The 12,232-nt window shown below is 40.6% G+C and overlaps 1 protein-coding gene across 2 annotated transcripts in view; it reads left to right on the top strand.

Annotated features, from left to right (window-relative positions):
- The window catches only part of Tnfaip8 (TNF alpha induced protein 8), a 131,880-nt gene extending 121,592 nt beyond the window's left edge, over positions 1-10,288 (top strand). For both annotated transcript variants that reach the window (XM_008847014.3, XM_008847013.3), the window contains exon 2: positions 9,666-10,288. In XM_008847014.3, the coding sequence (XP_008845236.1) occupies positions 9,666-10,231 (566 nt within the window). In that variant the 3' untranslated portion in view covers positions 10,232-10,288. The remainder of the gene's footprint in view (positions 1-9,665) is intronic.
- Positions 10,289-12,232: the final 1,944 nt, after the last annotated feature.

Genomic DNA, 12,232 nt, shown 5'->3' with positions numbered 1-12,232 from the left:
TTTTTGTTTTTAACAGTTTGGACTGGGCGTGGTAGTATGTGTAAACTTTTAATCCCAGCACTCAGGAGGCAGAGGCAGATGGATCTCTCTGAGATCTAGGCCAGCCTGGTCTACATAGTAAGTCCAGGCCAGCTGGGGCTACAGGGAGATATTGACTCACAAAAAACAAAACAAAGTTTGGAAGAAAACCTGGCTAATACTTTTATAAGGTTCTTTAGAAGTTTCTTATAAGTGGTTGAGTAAATCCTCAGTTTTGATCCTTTCTTATTTAAGCAGGGTAACTACTTACATTTACCTGGGACAGTCACAGATCTGTTGTCATGGTGTAATTATGGACAGCACCCTTTTCAAAGGTATCCCATTTGGATGTTAAATTATATGATCATCCTAATCACAGTACTTGATTCCGTGTTTCTTCCATTGCATGAAAGACTGAAGACGTACTTGCTACCCTCTTACTAATCAGGAAGGACCCTTACTACTACTGTGGTTGTGTGGGTGGTAACAAAGGTGAGCAACTATGTTTGTCAGCACATTATCGTTCTTAGTTCGTCAGAGAACTGTCAACACCTACACTGCTTATTTTCTCATCACTTAGAAATTACGTTTCTTAATAATTGCAAGCCTTGAGGCTGGACAGATGGCTGAACGGATAAGAGCACTTCTTGCTCTTTGCAGAGGACCTGAGTCCAGTTCCCAGAACCGACACTGGGCAACTCACAACCACCTGTAATTCCAACTCCAGGAGATCCAACACCTTCTTCTGGCCTCTGCAGGCACTTACACACTCGTGGCACTTGCACACACACATACACACATATATACATAAGTAAAAATAAAAAGTCTTTAACAGAAAAGAATTGTAAATATTAAGCTAGGTGTGGTGGTACACAACTATAATCCTAGCACTTAGGAGGCCAAGGCAGGAGGATCATGAATTTCAGGCCAGCCTGAGGTGTTACATAGTAAAACCCTATCTCAAAACAAAAAGAAAGCAGAGTGGGTAGGGTACCTTTAAGAGTTCTTCACATGGCTCAGAATTTATTCATATATTTGCTTATCTGTGCAGGGGCAGATCTGAAAAGATGCCAAAAATCTCAGAACAGTTGCTGCTCCTTGGAAGCATGGTTGGGATCAGGCTGTGTAGAGACTGGCAAAGCTGAGAGACTTTTCACTGAATATGATTACAGCCATGGTTTGGAGCAGTGTAAAGTTTATCACTTTTTGTTGTAGATTAAGTTCGAAATGTCTTAGAGCTTTTCAGGTGCTTCTCTGGAAACACAAGCTGTTTCCGATTCCGTGGGGCTGACCTCCTGCTCTTTCTTCCCTGAGGGAGACAGTTTCTTCTTCGGTCTCCCTTCCCTTAGCCAGATATCCTTAGATCCTCCTATATTTTCAAAATGAAACCTCGTTTCTGTAACTCTTCTCTTATAATACAGCTTTGCAGAGAATACTTTAGAGCTGGGCATGTCTGACTTAAGATTCATCTACCACTCACTGACTGTATGGCCTTTTGAACGTGACTCAGTTTCTCTGAGCCTCAGATACCTCACCTGAAAAATCTATGTAGTAATACCCTTCCTCCTAGAGTTAGTGTAAAACTTCAATAAGATAATGCAAGTTCGGGGCAGTTCCAGGAATAGCATAGTAAGAATTTTACAGTGGTTGCTGCTGTAATTATGGTCAGTCTCCTTTATTGTTTTTATCACTACTGTCATTATGCCTAGGGCAATTAATAGGTTCTTATGGGGAAAGATCTCTTGTCCTGACTTTGGGCAGTCATAAAATTAATTTTTGTATGACAACTCTCCTAACATTTATGAAACTGACATTCTTTGGGATCTAACCATGCTACTTCATGTAAATATCACCAAATGTTCTCCAGTCCTGAAAACACTAGGAATGCCTTGTCAGAGTTTAGGCCATACGGAGGCCATCATGGCTGTCAAGGCATGGAGTGACTCCTGGAGCACATGGGGAAAACCGGCAGAGGTGGGTCTAATATGACAATAAAGGACTCTAAACAACTGACATTTTCTTATGTATGTGTGTTTGTGTGCATGTGGATGCATGTGCCTATGCAGCTGCGTATGCACATGTGTGTAGAGTCTAGAGGTCATCCTCAGATGTCATTCTCAGGAATGCTGTCTACCTCCTTTGAGACAGGATCTCTCATTGGCCTGGAATTTGCTAAGTAGACTAGGCTGGCTGGCCAGCAAGCCTTAAAAATCCACCTGTCTCCACCTCTTCAGTGCTGGGATTACAGACACATGCCACCATGACTGGGCTTTTTACATGGGTTCTCAGAATCCAGCTTGGGTCCTCATGCACTTGACTGACTGAGCTATCTCCCAGCACGACACATTCAGAATCATCACAAAACTAAGTGTAGGGGTAAAAGACACATAACTGACCCCAAAAATCATGATGAACAGATTTCTCTGTCAAAGTAACAGAACAGCCTGGGATCATACAGAATATGTTCTTCAGAGCTTAATTTGCCTTGTCTACAAATTTAGCAAATACTAAAGAGAAACGAACCGAGAATGGTTCAGTGTATGCAAATACTGAGTTTGAATTTGTTCCTCTGTTTAAGTGATGTCGTCTTCTGTGTTTCTAAGTCATACTGAGGAAGGTAGCTAAAGTTGAGTTCTTTTTGTGGTCTGTCCGGAGCCTAGCACCTCGCTGGATATTTTCGTATTTCTAACTCACTAAATCTCATTTCAGCCCACACCAACTGGAAATGACCCCCCCCCCCCCATAACAGATGAGAAAACTGAATTTGAAAGAAATTGAATTGTTCCCAAGCTTACAGCCCAGTGCTCTCCACTTTGGGCCCTTTGTTTCCTGCGCTGGCTTCCTGTGCCCCGGTCTCTGGGTCTCTGGGAGGCTTCAGAAACTGGAGTAGTTATGTCAGCTGCTGTGGCTTTAGCTGTGGCTTTTCACTGTGACTTTATTTTTTTTGGTTCACTTCCTTTCTGTGCTGCCTCTATTGCACAGCTTTGCATGGATGTTGAAACTATGTCTCCTTGTGTCTTTTTCTATTCTCAGTGGGCCAGTTTTTGCAGACAAAACACCCTTACACTACCTATCTGTGTCCGGGCAGTTGAATCTGTTGCTAAGAGAGAATGAAAATTTTCTAAAGGATATATATATTTAAATACCATTGTGGAAAAGGAAATGCAGCTTAGTATTTGCTAAACTATGTGAGGTCTCTGTTTTCACACAACCATCTGGCATTTTGCATTTCTAACAGAAGGAGTTGATTAATTGACCAAATGTGATTCAGTACTAGAGAGTCAAGATATGTATGAAGCTTAATTTGTTGTGTTCTTTAAACAACTCTGAGGGGGAGGCTGTTCTGAGGCAGACAGGGTGGCCCTTCCAACAGCCCCTGTTCATTTATCTTTGGAGCAACTTCAAGAGGTTGAATCACTATTCTCAGCTTACAGATAAGGAAACTGAGTCCCAGTAATATCCCCAGGCAGCGTGGTAATTCACTAATTCATTAGCCACAATGTATGGGATTTTTGAGTAGACTCTACTTTTCCAGGACCTTAGGAAGATAGAACACCATAGAAAGGTTCATACTGCAGTCTTTTTACATTTTTTGCTGAAAAACCTTCTAAAATGTGTTTAAAGGTATATTTTAAGATAAATCCATAACTCTCATATAAATACAAACTGGATGGTTTTGCTTTTGTTTTTGTCTTTTTGAGACAGGATCTCCTATAGCCCCAGCTGGCCTGGAACTTGCTGTGTACACCAGGCTAGCCTTGAACTCAGATATCCTCCTGCTTCTGCCTCCTGAGTGCTGGGATTAAAGGTGTGTGCTACCATACCCCACTTCAAAGATTTTTCTTAATTGGGTTAATGATGGAACTAGCAAACTATTAGTAACTATTACAAAGGAAAGTCTTAAGAGCGATACATACATAGGCAGACAAGAAACTCAAGACTCAATTACCAGTCCACTGGAGAAATTTATTTGCATCTTTATAGGCTGGAGCCATTTTTAATCCTATCAGTTTTCTATCAGTTTATAGAATTATAAAATAGGGACAATAAAAGAAATCTGGAAGAGTTTGATATACAAATCTTAGTACCCACTGAAAACATAGCCAGTGAGAGGAGGCATTGCAAAGTCATCATTTTCTCTGACATACATCTTGATGTTGCCTTTTTACATGAGCACATATTTTTCTGGAGTCCCTGTGGTATCTATGGCTGGTTTGTAATCACTTGGGGTTTGGAGAATGCATCTATACCACTGAACATTCAGTCAAGGTACACTGATTCTCTCTAGACTGCAGTCTCTGTGGGATGGCCTCCTCCTGTGGAAACAAATACAGTTGGGGTTGAGGTGCCTGACACTTGTCCTCTCTCCAGCAGTCTTGCAGCCATGCTTGCTGCTTCTGATCATTCCCCAGCCAGCTGTCCTTACAGCTTATAGGTGTGCAGCTTCTGCTGGCCAGGACACCACTCCCACCCCCCATCTACTATGCTTTCTTCCTCTCTCTTCCTACCTCCTCCCCCTTTCTTTCTCTTATATTTTTTTCTTCTCTGTCCTGGTGAATTTCCCAGTTTGGAGTTTGTAGCAAGGAAGCTGGTGTGGGGGCTGTCACAAGCCATTCCCTGTGCTTCTCACCTGGAGCACTGCCAAATCCCAGTGTAGGTAGGGCTGATTTCTTGTGACAGAGCTTGGGTTTGATTCTGGTCATTTTCCTATCACCAGAGCTGCCCTTTTACTAAGTCCATTTAGATTGGAGTTATTCAGATATAGTAGAGCTAAGGTTTTGTGTATTTGTTTAAAGAACTTTTATTAATCCAGCACACAGCCAGGATTGCTCTCCAAATTGTTTTCTTTTCCATCCTTCCTAATACTGGGCCCAGTGGATCAAATTTAACTAGGCAAGAAGTTGAAATGGCAGTGTGTCTATACTCGGCATTTCAAAGTTCCAAGTATAACAAATCTGTTGGGTGAAAAAAAATGTGTATTTGCTGATAAAGTTGTAAGGGAAGAGACCTGAGCTCTTCTCTGTGTATTATTATCAAATTCTTAGTAGGAATGGTTGTGGGGCAGTTTTGTTAATTTTCTTCATTAATTGAGTTTATCAAAAAGCTTTTCCCCTTTATTTCCTTCTGAGCACCTTTTTTTTTCCTTGTGCACATGGGTCAGTATATTTTTACCATCAATATTTATCTCCAACTTTATGATTGTTGATGTTAAAAGCAGGATTCCCTAAATATTAGTTTGCTTTACAGAAAACATTGCTAAAATGAACTATTTAAGCCCTAAGAAGGAAAAGGAGGTAAATGGATGTAAAGTAACATGCAGTCCTCTTTCTATAAAATAATTTCCTTTTCTCCAGTATTGGGAATTGAACTACGTAGGACCTCATACACACCAGACAAGCATTCCTCCCCTGAGTCACAGCCTCAGTTGACATAGTGGCAATTCTTTACATATTTTTTGCTATTTTATTTTATGTGTATGAGTGTTTGGCCTATGTGTATATATAAGTGCATCTGTCCTGTGCAATGCCCATGGAGATAAGAAGAAAATGTCAGATTCCCTAGAACTGGAAGTACAGATGGTTGTTCCCATGTGGGTGCTGGGAACTGAACCCGGGTCCTCTGCAAGAACAGCCAGTGCTCTTAACCACTGAGCCATCTCTCCAGCCACTCTTTACATATTTTAAATATATGGCATTGTTTTTTATTCTGCCACCAATTTCCATGTCTGTTTCCAAAGATGAGTGAATTAATCTTGATTGGTAAAATATTGAATCAATATTCCCAATACTGTCTCCTTGGAGAGGTATCTGTGTATATCTCAGTTGCTTCCCAGGGCATGCCTTAGCCCATCTCTCTGTCCCATGTTTAAACATAGACCGAGCCCAAAGTAGAGGTGGGCATGTGGTTAATCATCCACTGTAGCTCAAGTCAGAAGCATTATACCTTGCTTATACTTAAAATATTAGTATTATTGTCCTTCGATGTTTTTCCCTTTGTATACAATAAATCTTTCCTCTTTAAAAACAAAAACAAAAAACACTGATTGCTGGTGGTAAGAGAAGCTACCTTCTGAAGTACAAAAGCATATATTTAGTGATTTTAAATTAATGCTATTTTCTCTAGGTTTTAAAATAAGCAAACAGAAGTACCTAAATATGTATTTAAAACTGTTGTTTTTCAGGCCAACATATTTTCCTTGAGGAGTATTTAAGTATAGAAGAGATGGGAGAAACTGGCCCCTGCTTCTTTGCCAGGCCCAGGACATGGCAGTGAACAGGAAAGATAGATGGAGTCTACTCCTAGAGAGCGCACAGCCCATAGGGAGAGATAGACGCTAGCAATTTAGGCAAATAATGATTTCAGGAGCCAGGAAATACGATGGGGCCTCATTTTCTCATGTACATTTTAAAAACATTCTTGCTATGTGAAAAAATACTGGAAAGGAGTTGAACGAGATGGCGTCTGCAGAGATAGAAGGACTCAGAATTTAGAAACTGATGTAGGTAAAATGGAAAGAACTTGGTAATGATCTGAGGAAGGGGGAAGGTGAACTGGTGGATGGTTCCCAGGTCTCTGATTTAGGCATGGCCAGGAGAGATGTTATTAATCGAGGTGGTAAATAATGGAGAAGGAGCATTTTGCAGGATGGGAAGATCAAGGATTCAGTGGGGGCATGGTACACACTTGATGCCTGCAAAATCTCAAAAGAAAAAAGTCTTAAATGCTTTTGCAAAATGAGTCTGGAAAAGAGGTCAAGGCTGAGTTATGACTGTGGCACATGGATGCTATTTGAAACCATGGGACGAGATGATATCACAGAGGAGTGAGACTAGACAGGGGTAGAAAAACTTGGTCCAGAGCTAGCTCTGAGACTTGCCAGACCTTTAAGAGATCTGCTAGAGCATGTAGGGCTGACAATGAGCCTGAGCAGGCATGGCTAGCAGTAGTTAAATGTGCTAGAAAGAAAACAACCATTATTTTATGATCCTAGACCACACATCCCTGGTGAGCAGCTCTCAGCCACAACCCCTGGTTGGCTCCGAGCAGGCCATTTCTAATGCTGGAAAATAAATCCACTGAATGCAAGTCGTCCCAATGGAGGCAGGGGGCTGGGGGACGGGGGATGGGGCGGAGTTCACTGGATTAATCTAGAATAAAGTGAAAATGTGATGTAGAAGTTCTGCTGGGAAGAATGTGAAACTCTCAAAGCTCAGCTTCCATGGTTCTGATTCAGTTACAGTAAATGGGAAATCATCTTGCTTAGTCTGCAGTAGATTTGCCTTGTCTCCCTGTCTTGCAGGAAGTTAAAATGCTATGCCATAGAGGTCTTGCTTCTCTTTATATTTGAAATTAAATGCAATGTTGAGACTTAATTAGAAAAGTAGCTATGAAACTCTGAAAACCTAATAGTCCAGCCTTGGGAAATTAACACAGAGGAATGTACGAACACCCCTGTATCTGGTTTCAGTATTTTCCAACCCAAAGTACATCCATCCCAGAGACATGGCAGTACATACCAGGTGGGATGTTTGTAGGTGTGCCACATTCTAAATGATTTAAAAGAAGAACCTGTCAACTTTATGTAAAATAAGTTGCTGAAATCTAGATTATTTTCAGTGTATCTGAAAATGATTGGGTATCCCTTCTATAAATCAGAGTTATTTGTTTGTTAAGGCCTATATCAGAAGTTATAAGATGAAAGATGGTTCTTGAATACTGTTTTTCAAATCATTAAAGAAATCAGAATATGAATAGACGACTGCTTAACTAACAAAATCATTTAAAAGCCTGGAAACCTTCTACAAATTTGCCATTTCTCACACTTTTCCACTTTCCTTTTCTTTCTCAAAATATATTTCGGTTCTTCTTCTGGAGTTTCAGTTCATGTTTCAGTAACTTAATATTAGCAGTTGTGAGGGTGCCATTTCTGATTCTATCAGGACACCCTTTCAGTAGCTGCATTGTATGCTCGTGGATGGCGGTCTGCTTATCGGGAGCCATCTTGTAGCACCTTCAACACAACTCTATACTTAACTGTGAATCCAGATTTCACATGTAATGTGGCTTCTCCTTGTCCCAGTTTTACTTCTAGCATGAGACTTCGACACCAAGGCAGTCACTCCTCTTAAATATTCTTCTAGCCTGGATTTAGAAGCACTGTCTTTTTGCTCCTAAATGATGCTAGCTTGTCTAAACTAGAAATCATTTTATATCACTGATGTCCTAAGCTTTTTACCTTTCGTTACTAAACGATTTCATTCCAACTGGCCCAAACGTAGATGCTGGCATGTACAGAGTGAACAGTAGCATCTAGACCCCATGGTAGAGTGGATATCCTGAGAATTTCAGTCCTGAGACCCTTGGTTAGAAGGAGAAAATCAGTTGTGGAGATTTCAGATCGCAGCCAACACAGAGTGGGAGAAATCGTGGTAGAGTAAAACTAGTGTTAGTTTGTTGAGCATTTTCATTGATGGGAGCTAAGCTAAAAGCATTCCATCTCATCATCATCAATCTGAAATCCATGCAACTTTTCTTATATGTATCTTAAACACCTGCCAAGTTAAGTTATGATTATTCTAAAAGTAAGGATCAGCCTTTTCAAGATATATTTTTCATGTAGCATGTTTCATTAGCTCATGAAATAAAGTTTATTTCCTCAAAGTGTGTAAGAACTTCAAAAGAACCACGAACAGCTGCTGACAAAGAGCTCTCGGGGGAGTATAACCTTACCAGAAGATGACTTCTGGGAATGAAATTCAAAGCAGGTGGGAGGGCCAAGCAAGTAAGGACCAGTGACTTAGGAAGTTTGACTTTCTGCACTTTGTTTATAGACCAAGACTCTCCTTTGGATTTGCTGGTATAAGTTTGCCATTTTATTTAATATTATGACCTTGCCATTTATCCTCCTTTCATTTAAATGAGTTTCTTTACATTGTTCTAGGATGCTGTTGCCTAGCAGATAAAGTACAGAGTTGACTTCAATTTTTGTTTGTTGTATTTTTGGGTCTCCCTGTAGCCCTAGCTGTCCTGGAACTCATTTTGATGGTTTGTTTATAAAATTAAGCTAGATAAATATTTCATACAAAGTTACTATCTCATGAGGTATAATATTTAAGATTTTATTTTTACTTATGTGTATGTGTTCATGTCTGTGCGAATGTATGTTATGTGTGTGGGTGCCCATAGAGGCCAGAAGAAGGTGCCAGATTATTTGGAGCTGGAATTACAGGCAGGTGTGAGCTACCCAACATGGGTGTTAGGAACCAGACTCAGGTTCTCTGAAAGGGTAGCGAGTGCTCTTTACCACTAAGCCATCTCTCCAGCCCCCAAGACATAGTATTTTTAATCAAAAGTTATTTTTAAGAAAGTTACCAACTTTAATTTCTAAAGAAAGCTTTGACTGTGTAGCAGGAAATATAAAATATTTGAATTATTTCCTGTGGAATAAGAGTACCTGATGTTCAAAAATGCACAGAACATTAAAAACTTTTTTTCTGAAAGAGACATACCAGTATGTGGGGGTGGGGGTAAACTGTAAGTAGTGGGAAAATTAAGGAAACTACATCTTAATATTTGTTTTTTAAATCTGACTTCATGTTTACTGATCATTTATTCTTTCTCCCTCTCCTTTTTAATTTTATTTTTAGTGGCCACAGATGTCTTTAATTCCAAAAACCTGGCCGTTCAGGCACAAAAGAAGATCCTGGGTAAAATGGTGTCCAAATCCATCGCCACCACCCTGATTGACGACACCAGCAGTGAGGTGCTGGATGAGCTCTACAGAGTGACCAGGGAGTACACCCAGAACAAGAAGGAGGCTGAGAAGATCATCAAGAACCTCATCAAGACAGTCATCAAGCTGGCCATTCTGTACAGGAACAACCAGTTCAATCAAGACGAGCTGGCACTGATGGAGAAGTTCAAGAAGAAAGTTCACCAGCTTGCCATGACAGTGGTCAGTTTCCACCAGGTGGATTACACCTTTGACCGGAACGTGCTGTCTAGGCTCCTGAACGAGTGCAGAGAACTGCTGCATGGCATCATCCAGCGCCACCTCACCGCCAAGTCTCATGGACGGGTTAATAACGTCTTTGATCATTTTTCAGATTGTGATTTTTTGGCTGCCTTGTATAATCCCTTTGGGAAATTTAAGCCTCACTTACAAAAACTTTGTGATGGTATCAACAAAATGTTGGATGAAGAGAACATATGAGCTTATGAACTAAGGGTGTGACCGGTGGTGATTTATTTGAAGACGGAGCCCTGCTGACTCATGAAGGAAAAAGGAAGAGTCTTTTAAAGATTACACATATTTCAGAAAGGTTTGGCGCAATTCAACTGATGGACTTTAGTGATAGTACTTTTGTGAGGCTTGTTTTATTTGAAGAAAAGCATATTGCCAAAATTCTGGCAGAAAACGTCTTAATGGGTGGTGGGACGTGGGAAAGATGCATGGTTGGCAATGTACATGTACAGTGACATAAAGACAGATGAGTGTGGCTCCAGATGCTATGACTTTTTCGTTTTTTAGGGGAATTGTATTATTGGTGGCACATTGGATGTTTCTAATATGTACAAAGTTGTGTATCTTCACTTGCCTATAGTCCTTATGGTGTCTGTGTACCCTTTGAAAATGCCAGAACCTTCCTGCTGTCATTGCTCTTTCAGAAACAGTTCTGTCTTCTAGTCTACCCTTGATTTCTTTTGTTAAAAATTGTGTCATTGACATTCAAGAATTAAATCTGAGGCAGTCAAAGTGAACCCCCAGGAAAGCAGAAGACTGCATATCTGAACACACGTGGAAATAAACTCTATTAGACATTATGCCTAATACCCAGTGTAAGAGTATGCTTCTGAAACTGAGTACTTCTTTTTAGTACTGACAGTGATTCCTAGATTCTGAAAACTAACAGCAGGTCATTGCCTTGAAACACTTTTTAGGGTCCAAATTTCATGTCATCTTGAACGTGTGCTGACAGCATCTCCATTATTAACATCCAGTTCACATGTAGGAGAAAAATCTAGATTGGATGTGATATTGAGACAATAAAGAGTTAAGTAGCATGAAGAAAGGTTAAAAAGTCTTCAGTTTAGAAATGAATCCATCAAAATAGTTCAGAATGAGGGAGGGGCAAAGGGAAAGAAAGGATGTTGCAAAGTAGCATAAGATAAAAATGAATGCATTTCAGTGTTTAAGGTTTGATAAGTAAATACTTTTGGTCTTTTTGAGACAGGGTCTCCCTGTAGCCCCAGCTGTCCTGGATTCACAATGGAGACCAGGCTGGCCTCGAACTCACAGAGATATGCCTGCCTCTGCCTCCCGAGTGCTGGGATTAAAGGCGTGTGCCACCATGAAATATCACTTTTTAATTTAATAAGGTTTTAGTATTCTGTTATTTGCTATTTTGATGAGTAGACCACAGACCATTTGTTTCTCCAGCAGTTGGTATGGTGTTTCTTTGTAATTTAGGTCTATGGATGAGAAAGTAGGCATTTACTTCTTGTGTAGAAGAACTAGATGCCTACTAGCCATCTAGTTCTAGGAAATGATGGACTGAAACAAGCTGCCCTAAATGTTTGTATTGCCAGTCAAGGTATGATTTTCTGACCTCAAGAATATCGACAGTGAAGTAATATTTCACCAGGAAAGGTCCCACAAATGAAAATTCCAGAAGTTAAGATCTGCTCTGACCCATCATAGCATAGAAGGAGGTGGTCAGGTTTCTCAGGGACCTAGCTTTGCTTAGCTAAGACAAGCAACAAAGGCAAAGAGCACCTACCTATCCCTGTATGATATTAAATCCTGACACTAAGATTGGAACTGAAAGTAACACTCTCATCCCCTGAGCCTGTGGGGGATCACTAGGTGTTTTAACAATAGCACAGTGACTGTGTGACTTGGACTTAACCCGCTAAATGGCTCCTAAATACAGCTCAGCAACCTTCCTTGGCCAACTCTCTCTCCCTCTCATGGGAAAGCTGAGTGTGGTCAAATGGGAGCCACTAATCTGACATGTTCTCTTCTCTACCAGATTTCACCCAGCAGAAATGTGAAGTGCCTGGGCAGCTTCTTGCTCAGTTCTACCTCTGCACAGGACCAACGAACATAGAGGACCTTGGGAGAAATTTAGATATGCCCAAGCACATTTGGGTCATACCAATGACCCTACAGGGTAGCAACACAATGCACATGTGGACCAATGATAGCATCCCT

Source organism: Nannospalax galili, unplaced genomic scaffold, assembly GCF_000622305.1.
Source record: "Nannospalax galili isolate Female #2095 unplaced genomic scaffold, S.galili_v1.0 scaffold843, whole genome shotgun sequence".
Taxonomy (NCBI): domain Eukaryota; kingdom Metazoa; phylum Chordata; class Mammalia; order Rodentia; family Spalacidae; genus Nannospalax; species Nannospalax galili.
Note: the sequence above shows the minus strand (reverse complement) of the source record. Positions and strands in the feature narration are given on the sequence as shown.